This window comes from Phalangium opilio, unplaced genomic scaffold (genome assembly GCF_054372755.1).
Source record: "Phalangium opilio isolate 3A_F unplaced genomic scaffold, DU_Popi_V2 ptg000329l_1, whole genome shotgun sequence".
In the NCBI taxonomy this organism is placed as follows: domain Eukaryota; kingdom Metazoa; phylum Arthropoda; class Arachnida; order Opiliones; family Phalangiidae; genus Phalangium; species Phalangium opilio.
The window spans coordinates 8038249-8053047 of NW_028324226.1; the positions used below are offsets into that span (position 1 = coordinate 8038249).

The 14799-nt window shown below is 37.7% G+C and overlaps 1 protein-coding gene across 2 annotated transcripts in view; it reads right to left on the minus strand.

The window, feature by feature from the left end:
- The window catches only part of LOC149610657 (potassium voltage-gated channel subfamily KQT member 1-like), a 76606-nt gene that overhangs the window by 29118 nt on the left and 32689 nt on the right, over nt 1-14799 (minus strand). Inside the window, exon 1 of one of the 2 annotated variants that reach the window (XM_089858707.1) lies at nt 178-747. The exons of the other annotated variant lie outside the window; for it this stretch is intronic. Coding sequence (XP_089714833.1) covers nt 178-695 — 518 coding nt within the window. The 5' untranslated portion in view covers nt 696-747. Of the gene's footprint in view, nt 1-177; nt 748-14799 lie in introns of those variants that run through there. 2 annotated transcript variants of the gene reach the window in all.

Sequence of the window (14799 nt, forward strand, 5' to 3'; positions counted from 1 at the left end):
CATAACGTTATTTAAACCTTAATATAACATTTAAAATTTTAAATATTGGAAAAATTACCCTTGAAAATATTGCTGACACATCCTGTTTGTATGTTTTTCTTAGCTTAGTGATTATTTGATCAAAAGTATTACTTCGTACCTGACACTGGTTGTGTAAACGTCAAAAACATAACTTACACCAACAGGTGATAAAAAGCTGGCGACCAACCACTAGGCCGCTCCAAATAGTTATAAGTCACCATCTGTCTCCGACGTCTTTTTTGATCACTTATCCTCTTACGCACCCTCTCAGGATCTTCCGGTTCCTTTTTTGGACTCTCGACTTTACTACCACGACTCTGGGTAGAGTCCTTCCGTGCATCGTAACTCGTGGCTTTCGTTAGTCGGCCAGCGCAAGATACTCGACGCACGAACTCTTCACGATCGTCCAAGTCGTAGTCATCCTCCCTTAAGTCGGGCACTGTTACCCGGCGTCCGCTTTCCAAGGTGTTCAACGAGATCGGTGTCAGTTTCAACTCTAAGTCGTTCCTCATATTCCTGGAGTTGTAACCACCGCAAGATTCCAAGGAACTGGCGAACACTTCGTCCGTTACATGATCTTCATCGTTGGTAGACGCGTTTGTGTAAGTATAGTTTGTAACGGGACGTAGATATCCTGAGAACACCGATCCAAGCCATGTCTGACTCGTCGTCATCACCAACCACGCTTCCAACGCCTTTACAACCAGGATTGGATAGTGCTTAGGACGAGGGTCATCGCAAATACTTTCGATTCTCTAAGACATGATGTTTATAAAACGCGATTACTCGTAATAAAATTCATTCTTAAGTAATACGCGTCTTCACAAAATAAAGCAACGTAAAACCTATGTCTTCTCTAAGAAATTTACACTACGAAACAATTTGTTATTTTTGGCCATGATATATATATTTTAGCACGTTGAAACGCAATTTGTCTTGGAAATAACGTTTTTCTTCGTATATACCGTCGTCGAGATTAAATTCCACGGAAATTTCATCGTTTGCTGGAGACCGCGTTTCTATTTCATCCAATTTTCATGAATCTCGGTGGGGGTGTTATAAAAATAGCGGGAAAATATCCTTTTTCCAATCTTCTTGTTCTTCCAAGTTCTCGATTTTGATTTCGTACCGGTTTTGAAACCCGAAACTAAGTGATATTGTCTTTTCAATTTTCCACAAATCCTTACGTTTTCTACTCCTAGACATTCTATACCTGATTTGTATCCCGAGTTTTCTTTTTCCAAAAACACGTAACACCCGAATCCTCGGAGGACCAGATAATGAAATTTCACGGAAACACTTTCTTACTCTTTTTAAAATGAATATCACTCGCGCACCGTTTAAAACTTACGAGCGATGTTTAGAAGGAAGAGAGAAAAAATTGCGCCTTAACTCATGCACGATCGGAGAAGTTCTCTCTTTCTCCCAACATTACGTACGAGTCTATATCGCCTTTTAACATCAAACGTAGAACCCGGTGAAAAACACTCGACCGCTCCTCCCTCTTGGCTTGACATTTATTTTCTATACTCCACCAGTCTCTCCCGTAGTACCAAGGCTCAAAACCTCTCCTGGCTGGCTGTACTGGCCAGATATTATATGTCGAGAAAGAGAGTCCGAAAAAGCTTTACCTCTTCCTTCCACCACCGTTGATATAAACCATTATCCGCGCCCTTTCCCACAGCGTCTCCAATACTACGATACTACTCCTCATACATTGGAAGAATTAACTAGGTAGATAAAAATTTTTTTGTTCAAGTGAAAGACTATTTTTTTAGTAATAAGTAAAGAAAACCCTAGGCACACCCTAATATAATGGTCAAGAACAAATATAATGTTAAAATTTGTTTATTTTGAACGTGCATTATTAACTTTATCTAGCTTGATTAAAATGGAACTGTTTCTTTCAGTTTTAGACCAAACAAATATATAATTTGTTAAAAATTAACCTTAGTTTTCATTTAGCCGATATAATAATAAAATTATACAAGAGTTTCAAGATAATCAAGATATCTGTGATGGTCTTTACGTAAGATACAAGAAAAACTTACGTATAAAACGAATATCACCCAATTTTACAGCGATTGGACCTTCCCAAGCGAAATAACCTATTTTTCTCTTCAGATTAGTTTGGGAGCAATAGTCAAAGGAGCACATTTTCCAAACATAAATGAAAGGCCGTATTCCTGACTTCAACATTGGTAAAAATTAATTTGTTGAACTGTGATGGCATTAGCGTGTGCTACTGATAAAAATGCATCGATTTGCTGCTAAGACGAGGGACTAATTACTGTCAAAGTCCCTGTACACCGATTACGGATCATGTGTAATCATTTTAGCACTGTCAAGGGCAGGGATTTTAAAAATTACGCGTAAACAACAAAGGTACATCAGTGTAGAATCATTATACTGAGTTACCTGCCCCTCGTGGTTAAGGAACAGCGGGGTTCCAAACAGTAGCACTGATGGAAAGCAGAAAATGTTAATCCATCTAATTATCTCAGATCCATGACAAATACGGAAATGCTAATCTCCTTTAGCATTGAGAGTAATTTAAAATTGACCGTTCTACTGTCCAATCTATAATCTCTAACCTACTTGCATAAGGAGATATCTGTCAAGTGAAAATAATGTAGTTAATTAAATTATAGGTTTCCCGAGCAACTACAAATATAATTTTCCCTTATGGCTTATGTATTTTGTATAAATAATTAAGTCATGATCATTATGAACTTAAGTCTGAAATAAGTTGAAGTGCTGAGTTGTTTAGGTCAAACTGAGTTTCAAAGAACATGGGCGTCTACGAAATTTAGTTGCGAAGACATGGGCTCCCAAACATTGACTTGCTCCTAAAACGAGGAAGAAGTAACACATGAAGAGTAAGACGTATCAGCCTTCAATCTAAAAAGGAAGTGTGCGTTCAATAGTAAAAACTAATTACTCCACAAGTGTGGCTATTTAAATTTTACGAGCCAATGTAACTTTATGTTGCAGACCCCACATCGTCGTACCTTAATGTTGCAGACCCCACATCGTCGTACCTTAATGTTGCAGACCCCACATCGTCGTACCTTAATGTTGCAGACCCCACATCGTCGTACCTTAATGTTGCAGACCCCACATCGTCGTACCTTAATGTTGCAGACCCCACATCGTCGTACCTTAATGTTGCAGACCCCACATCGTCGTACCTTAATGTTGCAGACCCCACATCGTCGTACCTTAATGTTGCAGACCCCACATCGTCGTACCTTAATGTTGCAGACCCCACATCGTCGTACCTTAATGTTGCAGACCCCACATCGTCGTACCTTAATGTTGCAGACCCCACATCGTCGTACCTTAATGTTGCAGACCCCACATCGTCGTACCTTAATGTTGCAGACCCCACATCGTCGTACCTTAATGTTGCAGACCCCACATCGTCGTACCTTAATGTTGCAGACCCCACATCTTCGTAACTTAATGTTGCAGACCCCACATCTTCGTAACTTAATGTTGCAGACCCCACATCTTCGTAACTTAATGTTGCAGACCCCACATCTTCGTAACTTAATGTTGCAGACCCCACATCTTCGTAACTTAATGTTGCAGACCCCACATCTTCGTAACTTAATGTTGCAGACCCCACATCTTCGTAACTTAATGTTGCAGACCCCACATCTTCGTAACTTAATGTTGCAGACCCCACATCTTCGTAACTTAATGTTGCAGACCCCACATCTTCGTAACTTAATGTTGCAGACCCCACATCTTCGTAACTTAATGTTGCAGACCCCACATCTTCGTAACTTAATGTTGCAGACCCCACATCTTCGTAACTTAATGTTGCAGACCCCACATCTTCGTAACTTAATGTTGCAGACCCCACATCTTCGTAACTTAATGTTGCAGACCCCACATCTTCGTAACTTAATGTTGCAGACCCCACATCTTCGTAACTTAATGTTGCAGACCCCACATCTTCGTAACTTAATGTTGCAGACCCCACATCTTCGTAACTTAATGTTGCAGACCCCACATCTTCGTAACTTAATGTTGCAGACCCCACATCTTCGTAACTTAATGTTGCAGACCCCACATCGTCGTACCTTAATGTTGCAGACCCCACATCGTCGTACCTTAATGTTGCAGACCCCACATCGTCGTACCTTAATGTTGCAGACCCCACATCTTCGTAACTTAATGTTGCAGACCCCACATCTTCGTAACTTAATGTTGCAGACCCCACATCTTCGTAACTTAATGTTGCAGACCCCACATCTTCGTAACTTAATGTTGCAGACCCCACATCTTCGTAACTTAATGTTGCAGACCCCACATCTTCGTAACTTAATGTTGCAGACCCCACATCTTCGTAACTTAATGTTGCAGACCCCACATCTTCGTAACTTAATGTTGCAGACCCCACATCTTCGTAACTTAATGTTGCAGACCCCACATCTTCGTAACTTAATGTTGCAGACCCCACATCTTCGTAACTTAATGTTGCAGACCCCACATCTTCGTAACTTAATGTTGCAGACCCCACATCTTCGTAACTTAATGTTGCAGACCCCACATCTTCGTAACTTAATGTTGCAGACCCCACATCTTCGTAACTTAATGTTGCAGACCCCACATCTTCGTAACTTAATGTTGCAGACCCCACATCTTCGTAACTTAATGTTGCAGACCCCACATCTTCGTAACATAATGTTGCAGACCCCACATCTTCGTAACTTAATGTTGCAGACCCCACATCTTCGTAACTTAATGTTGCAGACCCCACATCTTCGTAACTTAATGTTGCAGACCCCACATCTTCGTAACTTAATGTTGCAGACCCCACATCTTCGTAACTTAATGTTGCAGACCCCACATCTTCGTAACTTAATGTTGCAGACCCCACATCTTCGTAACTTAATGTTGCAGACCCCACATCTTCGTAACTTAATGTTGCAGACCCCACATCTTCGTAACTTAATGTTGCAGACCCCACATCTTCGTAACTTAATGTTGCAGACCCCACATCTTCGTAACTTAATGTTGCAGACCCCACATCTTCGTAACTTAATGTTGCAGACCCCACATCTTCGTAACTTAATGTTGCAGACCCCACATCTTCGTAACTTAATGTTGCAGACCCCACATCTTCGTAACTTAATGTTGCAGACCCCACATCTTCGTAACTTAATGTTGCAGACCCCACATCTTCGTAACTTAATGTTGCAGACCCCACATCTTCGTAACTTAATGTTGCAGACCCCACATCTTCGTAACTTAATGCTGCAGACCCCACATCTTCGTAACTTAATGCTGCAGACCCCACATCTTCGTAACTTAATGCTGCAGACCCCACATCTTCGTAACTTAATGCTGCAGACCCCACATCTTCGTAACTTAATGCTGCAGACCCCACATCTTCGTAACTTAATGTTGTACACCCCACATCTTCGTAACTTAATGTTGTACACCCCACATCTTCGTAACTTAATGTTGTACACCCCACATCTTCGTAACTTAATGTTGTAGACCCCACATCTTCGTAACTTAATGCTGCAGACCCCACATCTTCGTAACTTAATGTTGTACACCCCACATCTTCGTAACTTAATGTTGTAGACCCCATATCTTCGTAACTTAATGTTGTAGACCCCATATCTTCGTAACTTAATGTTGTACACCCCACATCTTCGTAACTTAATGTTGTACACCCCACATCTTCGTAACTTAATGTTGTAGACCCCACATCTTCGTAACTTAATGCTGCAGACCCCACATCTTCGTAACTTAATGTTGTACACCCCACATCTTCGTAACTTAATGTTGTAGACCCCATATCTTCGTAACTTAATGTTGTAGACCCCATATCTTCGTAACTTAATGTTGTAGACCCCAGACCCCATGACCACTCTGACCCAAACAACACACCCTTTAACTTATCGGAAACACCCAGTATAATATATACTCCTAGTTTTTATTAGCACAACTACTCCAGTTATATATTCCAACGTACTACCCTCCATATTTGCTGGCATTAAAGCTCCTACACCTGGCGCGGACAGAACTTCACACAGTTTTAAAAAACATCTGACGAAGGTCTTACGAAAACCTTCCAAAATCGCGCGAGAGATAGAGACGCGGCATCTGGTGGAGCTAATAAGATGCTCGTGAATTTATTTATTTTACATATACATGTTCGAGGATTTTTGAGAGGATTTGGAATTTCTAGCCAAAAGCCACGGTTTTTCTTTCCTAGATTTCAAAATATTTTCCATCTTGCGCCAACGTCGAGTTACTTTACTTTTCAAAAAAGTAAATATAAAATTTAAAACGGGAAGAAGAGGGATTATTTTACTGATTTTTTTATGCGTGTGCGATATATATCTACGCGATGCAAATTATAATTTACAGGGTGTCTAGAGACTTACTGAGAGCTAGTTCGAGAACGACAAGCGAGAATTGACTATATTCGGTTTTGCAGTCCATCTTCCTATTTAGAATGCACTAAGCCTTTGAGAGCCCTTCACCAGGCGTCACTTTACGAGAATCTATGACGTTTCACCTACATCACTTCGTGACAAGCTCTCAGTAACCGGTAATCTTATGAACTTATGGTAATAAGTTAAGGGGATGTTCTTTGAACTATTTCGAACCGAAAATGCTCTATGATATTTGAGTGTTTTACAGATGATAAGCTACATTTATTTTAGAAACTAAATTATTATACTAATTAAACAAAGAAATTATCCCATGACTTGAAAACGGAGGCCATAACTGCAAAAAGTCATGGAACATTTTCGACTCAAATTGCGCAAAGAACGCCCCATAATTTCTGAAAGACCGTTCAGAAACACCCTGTATAAATTGATTTACTTCCCAGAAATCTCCTGGTTTTCCTCGATTTGATGTTTAGAATATAGCTTAAAATTGGAATAAGCAGACAATACAAATATACCGCTATACCTAAATTTCTTAAAGCAGGTTTCTGGGTTGACATACAATTCGAATAAATTCTTATCGATTCAGGTAGTCTCGCCTAAGGATTATTGAAAAGAAGGTTGAGGAAGCTTGTTCGTTTCATAATAACTCACAACATGTTCATTTTCCATCAATCTTATGACGTTTCCCGTGAGGAAACAATGAAGGGAAACAGCCTGGCTCGCAAACTCAAACAGTAGCGTTGATAATACATTCATTAAGGCATAACTGCATCATACCAGAACTGCTCCGTCAAAGCTAATATTGTTAAGTCACAAAAAAAGTACCTCTAACCAAGTAGTGATATCTAGTTTATTAGGGAGAAGGTATAAATTCGCCACATTTCCAGCTTTATCTTCAGTCCAAACGAAGGTCCGGAGTTGATCCAGTCCGCCTCTAAATACAACCAGCATCTCATTGGTTCTTGAAAACTCACGTCAGCGCGATGTGAATGACGAAAATTACGTATTTTCCGACTGAGGAGAGGCGAAATAGCCCGGACTCCTTTTACGACCCCCTTGCATTTTGAAGGGGGGACTGGGACTATGGGGCGCGGTTACTCAGGCATCTTATACCTTCTCCCTAATAAACTAGATATCACTTCTTGCTCTAACCAAAGGAAACTAGGTCTTTTCGTACGCTTAGAGGCATGCTTAAGAATTGTCCTTGTTCAACCATATTGTTTATAACCCTTGGTCGTGAGTATAGACCTATAATTGATTTCTAATATCATCGCGTGACGACACCAGCTTTCTTAGTGCAATATTTATATGAAGAGAGAAAAAATGTAGAATTTAGGACTTATAATTTGCAGCCTGAGGGTAAAAATAGAGGAACCTTGAATTACTTTGCAAACTAAACCGATTTGAAGTGTATACTTTATTTAAATCTATTGATAGTACACATAACTCGCATCTATTTAGATTAGATGGTGATATAATGTTGATTGGTAAAGTATCATCATATGCAAGGTTCGAACGTGTAACATTTCGTGCTACTCCTCAATCAGATCGTTCACAGGCCACCGTTAAGACGTGCGTGGTTTGCATGCATTGTTAAATGCGGAAATGGTAAAACCAAGAAGGATATTTGGTGTGGAAATAATCTAGTTGTCTTTAAATATAAAAGTATTTATGATTAAGACTAGAATGGAAATTAGAATTCTGGAGAACATACTAGTTGTGCTGAAAACTACAAGTACATCCATAATGGGAGGGCAACAATTGGGTAAAACATTCGAGTGTCCGAAAATTGGGTGAGAGAAAATTTGGTGTCAATGAAATTGACAGAGCGTCAATTGGGCAAATAAAATTTTATTTTGTAAAAATTACAAATATTTTGTCATTCTCAATTGTATTTTGTTAAAGGTAAATATTTTAAAACAATGAAACCAGCCCTCTTTAGGTTTCTTTGAGATAGGCCAGGTTAGATTTGGTTGTGACAGGTCAGGGTTAGCTTTTGTCTTTCGTCGAACTTTTACCAGAAATATGTACTTTTGGAAAAATAACTTGTTTATTCACCTAATTGACGTTCTGCCAGTTTCATTGACACCAAAATAGTCGCTCATCCAATTTTAAATTCTCCCAAATTTCGGATACCCAATCGTCGTCACCCAAATGTAGTAGACCCATCCATAATATATTAGCCTAAATTATTGGTATACATATTCAAAATAAAAAGCCGTCATATGACCGGTTGGCTTATGACGTTAAAACCAAAATACTGGCATAGAGAGAGTGACGCTTACTAGGAGGGATACAGTTAAAATATTATTTTCAAAATAAATTTTTTATCCCTCTTTTTTCCACTAATATGATTTAGCTGAGGAGAGCGGCTATCTCTTTCCAAAAATGTCAAAGCCAAAAAGCTTCCTACTTTGGACTTTTTTTTAAGGACTTTCCATGGAGTTCAGAAGGGAAAGCAAAAATGCAAAATGCAAAATGCAAAATCATTAAGCCAACTAAACGAAGAAAGTTTGCTCAAAAATGTAAAATGAGTAGATAGTATAACCTTCATGAGTCAAACCTGTATTGAGGAATATTGCACCTTAATTTATAGCTTGATGGAAAGTAAAGCTAAGGTTCTCCACAGTTCAGTTCAGCTACCTGTCGGTGCAGTTTTTTTAGTTAACTGATTTGATTGCTTCCATTCAGTTTCAGTTAATACATTTTCAAGAGTAAAAAAAATCGAAAAAACACTTTAATAACACAATAAAACTTAAAGTTTTATTGTGTAATTAAAGTTGTTTTTAGATTTTTAACTCTTACCTTATACACAAGTGCTATTTTACACTTATTTATAATACATTTTCAAACTGATCCCTGAACTGAACTGAGTGAAGCTAAATTTATAGAGAGGTTAAGAGACTACAGAGTGCTGTGGCAATACGGCAAATACTTCATTTTTATCCCTAATTAAAAATTCTTAGAAATCTCTTCCTTAAAATTCTGGTTTTCTTCAAATATTTTCCTCTTAGAAATTTGACTCACAGGAAGTAAAGTCATTTTTTGAGAAAACTTCCGAAGAGAATATTTTGATCTTAGACTTTTGACGCTACCCTGGGGAGGCCTATTTCTTAATTGTCTGGAATTGTTCCAATCTGAGCCAGAAAACGTAAACACGCAATTTTTCACTAAACTATATGTTGAAGTTAACAAAATAATAATAATAATATTAATAATTTACTGAGAAAAGGTTGAGCGGTCATGGTGGTTAAAGAATTTGTTTTTACATGCCTTCCTAGTAAATGCACAAGTACGTGAGGTTATGTTTCTAGTTTCAATAGCAGTAATCTTCTATCAGGGATAGATTTAATTTTAGAAGTAGGAATGGAGAACGGTTAGAATTTATTCAGTTCGACTCATAGCCCAGTATAGTGCCCCTCCCTCCAACACTTTTAAATGATCTTATTGGCTCACTAAACTAAACCAAGTCTTGAATATAAAACGGTTTTAACCCTAGTTTTTTCTCCATGATTAATACAGGTTTGGTTGGTTCTTGCCAACCATGAAATTAAAAAGCATAAAGAAATTTATGTATAAGTTTTCAGCTTCGGTAACTTTGAGAAAATTTGCAAAACCATCAATTAAAAAAACCATGGATATGACACGTTAATCACACTGAGTTATATTTGTGTAAACAGTAACTTTCCAGGCACTCTATCACAAACTTTTGTACAAGCAACCTCCGCTACTATATTGTAGTCGATTAAGTTCATGGCTAATATGAAAAACTATTATAAACACTAAACAATACCCATTGCTGGGCGTTGTACCGCTACCTTAAGTAATAATCAATAATACTCGCATAATCGGTGAGTAAATATTTTTATATAAATTTTGAATACTATGAATTATGCGGCGGCGGCGCCCGTAATTACCCACTGACTCTATTTTACTATCATATTTCGTATAGGGTTTCGAACAACGTCCTGAATATATTAAAGTTGCAAACCTATTCATTTCCGCGACGGTTTTAAAGGGAGCGTTTCCCGTAAATCGATCGGTTACGTATAATCTCCACACAAGGTTCAAACTCGACTCTCAGCAACCGAGCAAGGAAGCTAACGTACTCTCCACTATTAATAGGCTTTAACATTATCCATAGAGAATAAACCTAGAATCTAGCGAATTAGCGTCGCGGGTTATGTACTAGTACCATTGTTTAAACTTTGCTTCCAAGGGGATAAACCCTCAAGCTCTTGTCCAGGTGACTAAGTCAATCTACGTCACCTGTCTTGAGTTGTCGGGTTTACTTGCTAAATTTATCCGTAAACTGAACTCAAATATTTTGAAGAGTAAACTGGTTTATACTGAATAATGGAATCATTTCAGAATTCAGAGTACATTATAAGTCAATTTCTTACAAAACAGTACAAATATCTTAATCCAATGTTATAGCCTTGTAAGTTAAAGGTCATTTACCTATGAATGATGTTTATTTTTAAAATATCATTCATAACATAAATATTTATGACTTCTCATTTTAGAATGTATATTTGTGTAAAAATGATATCATAAGCGAATAATCCTCTTTAAGTGTCCATCATTAGGTTCTTGGTGGAACGTCTCCTGACCCCATCCTTTACGTCAGCGCCCGAGGGATATGGGACAACAAAAATACAAGAGATACTTTTGTTTCCCTAGTAGCGCCGCTCGTGGCTAAGAGAACTACAAATTTGTGTGAACCGACTCTCTTGGGTTGGAATTTTTAGTTAGGGTGTCTTTCTATATTGTGAGCTTTGTCTCCCGATATCTCCAACCTATGTATGAATCAAGGAGTACTTTCCCATCCCTTAATAGAATCAAGTATAGACGTTTTGGGGCCAATCGAGGATACCTTTTTTATTGTCTCTCGCGCAGTACACTGAAGGGTAGGCTTTCACTAAGTTAGTGTCTCATAATTTAATACTAAGTTGGGACAGATAATAGACAGGAAGGGGACAGACTAGTTTTCTACAGATCTACTTAAGACATGGAAACTTAATGGTGGATTATTAATTTATGATATTAATTCTACTCTTTGCCAACGAGGTAATGTTTACAGTTCCATTGTATTCAACTCATTGCTTCAATAAAGCTTTACTGTGTATTAGTTAAGAACTTGAAATTGCGTCCTCCATAAACCTAAAGTGTTTCAAAATATTGTTGAGCTAATTCTTTTGCACAAGTGCAGGGAGTACACGAATATAAAAAGTGGTAATTGAAGTGTATGCCTTCTCTTTATTACCATTTATCGAGTAGGTTTATGACAGTATGAAATTATTAAGGGTCCTAGTATCTTTGCTAGAAGAGTTCAAACTCATTTCGTTTTCCAAGGGTCTCATTTTTTGGCCAAAGTAAAATCGACCTAAGTTTCTTTTACTCCTCGCCCTTAGTTGTCATTTTAAGTACAACCGAAGTATGATGTCATACTCGGTATGCAGTACTGTCAATCATGTCCATTTCACTTATATTGACTGTCAAAATTAAATCTAACCTTGTAAACTTGTATGTAAGGCTCCGAAATTTACAGTAAATATACAATTTCTGTAGTAGAAATTAAAAAATTCCGTAATTTTTTTAAGGCTTTAATGCAATTATGTCCTTGGCAAGGATACGATTAATCAGGTTTCAGTATCTTATAAATCAAGGGAGGAAATGAGGTTTACTTGGGAGGTGATGGAAGTAGTAGTGGGGTCAAGTCACCTCCGGCGGAAACGGGACAGATTACACCTATTTGGGTAGCATCGCCTACATGAGCCGTATTCCCTCAAACTTCACAGTCCAGAAGATTATTATTAGATAAATTACAGACCTTGTAAAGGGAAACATCGCAAATTGCTATGTTACGTTCCCTTAAGCAAGGCTTAATCTCACATAACACGATTTTATCAATTTAAATAAACCAAGGCTTAGACAAAGTAAATTTTTAACCGAGGTAAAGACGACAACTCACCTAAAACATAAAACGGCATCACGTAACGACAAGGCACGACCTTAAATTTGGTAAAACGTTTCCGCAATCTTATTCTCTTCTTTGCTCATACCGGGCACTAAGTATTGTATTGTCTTTACAACTTTCAGGACATTTGCTCCGAAAAAGAAAGAAAATTTCAATTCAAGCCCCGAAGAAATTACATTGTCTACTTTAAATCATTATCGTCAAAATTGAAATCCAAGGAAAAGCCCCAAAGAGGTCGAAGCTTCGCAGGCCAAATAAAGTCAATGACTTCAAATCTTTTTTAAAAAACTTTTCGCGTGCCTTTTTTAAAAGCTTCGGGACAAAAAGCATTTGGGATAAAAAGATTTAGACCTTCATCTTTTTCGAGGAAACGATGAAAAAGTAACAATTGTCTGTCCGATAGTTTTTCCGTCGTTTAATATTTTTATTTCATAATAAAATAAAAACGATTGTGAGAGGGTTAATGACCATCAATGTTTAAATTTAAGTCAAGTTATTGTTAAAAATAAACATATTAAATCTGCTCGTGTTAAAGAGTTAAGTCTTTAGAGTTTAAACCTATATTACAACTGAGTTTTTTAAATTACACATTCCCGCCGTAAATTACAGAAAAAAATCGCAATCGGGTGTTTTTGAAAATTGCGGTTCTTTCTTAATTCAAATTATTTCCTGACTTAGTGCTGGGTTTAAATAAATTTTGACTTTCTAATAAGATATTGTGTTATCCTTTGAATGGTCCGAATTCGTCTAAACGAGGTTCTGTCTGTTACTAATAAACCGTAAAATAGGTATAAAAAGACAAAGATTTTTTCGCAAGCCACGTTATATGTTAAGTATTGACTTTTTGTGGAATGATCTCCAGTCTATTAGCAAACTTATCGAAGCACAGTCGGCGGAACGGCTGAGTATATATTGACGCCAGTAACTACCAGACAGATTCATATGAAACTTTGAACATTATTTTCTGGGGAGACTCTCTTGCCATATAGCGTCGTGGTGAGTCACAAGATAGTTCTCGTATAATGTCCTGGTAAGAACGACTAAATTTTATGCATGAACCGAGACAATTGTAGTTGAAGTGAAATCGTGCGTAAGCTGCCTTATAAATTGATTTTAAAACATTGTCGTATGGAGATGAATTTTTCCAACCATTTACTAATAGTCAACTGATAGGTCAGGTTGAGGGAAGAAACACGTCAGTTGGTTCCTGACAATGTATAGACAGCGGGGAAAACGTTTCTCCAGTTTAGCTATTCCAGAAGTATATAATACAACTCTTCGAGAGAGGTGTATCACAAAACACGGTAATTGCAACATGATTCTTCCCAACATTAGAACTACACCGAATAACATCGCGATAAATTGTTCCCTCATCATTGCTCTATTAGCGCTTTACTTTGACAGGGCGTGCTTGTAGATTTTTGTCCCGCTTTAGTTGACTGCTGTGGTTTTAGTACCAAACAGTTATAGAATTCATCCTGAACTTTGATGAGCAAGAGAGCAAGAAAAGAGGCTGAGCCTTGGAAGAATCATGTTACATAACATTAGTATTAAGAGGACACTGAGTGTCATCCTTCTTCAATTACCGCCTTCTAGTGATTCTGAAGATCCATTACATCCATCAAATCTCATAAATGACACATTTCTAAGGTCTACCAATTAAAAACTATTTTTTATGCGTACTGTACGATAAATATATTTCGGCATTTAGTGTACCACGGAACTACTCGTTTTTTAGAGCAGGAAGAAACAACGGGGTTAACGTTTTGGCTGACTTTAGTTCGCTAACAAGGAGAAGTTCGTGTAGCTTTTGGAAAGGGCAAAAGAGGTCAGCACTTTCTCTTTTAAAAGAAAAAGAAAGGAAAGGTGTTTTTAAGGACCGCAAGCAGGTGCGAGAAACAAAAGGTCCAGTAAAAGGGGGACAATATATATTGCTATAAGGGCATCGAAAACTATTTCGGTTAGATAAGAGGGAACTCACGATGTGAGTTTCAGAATAAAAAGAAAAGAGAACGAAATTATTCGACAGAAGAGGAATCTGGCGTTAAAACAAAAGCATTGCTATTTATCGACTGCGCTGGAAGGCCTACATGTAAGGGTAATCATTAAAATTTATCTCGGTTTGTTCTTCCCACCAAACACAATGAGAATGGGACGAAAGATAATTAACTATAAGCACGTTTAAGAATATTTCCCTTGGAGATACAGTAAAGAAAACATTGTTTCTCGAAAATAAGAAATTGATCCAAATGGCCGGTATTTTGTGCTGAACAAAGAAAATAATCTTGTAATTAACTTTTTCAAGTAAAACTTTCTTGGTATATTTAACAAAATTAAGGGAGTAAACCTAACCAGGGATAGATTTAATTTTAT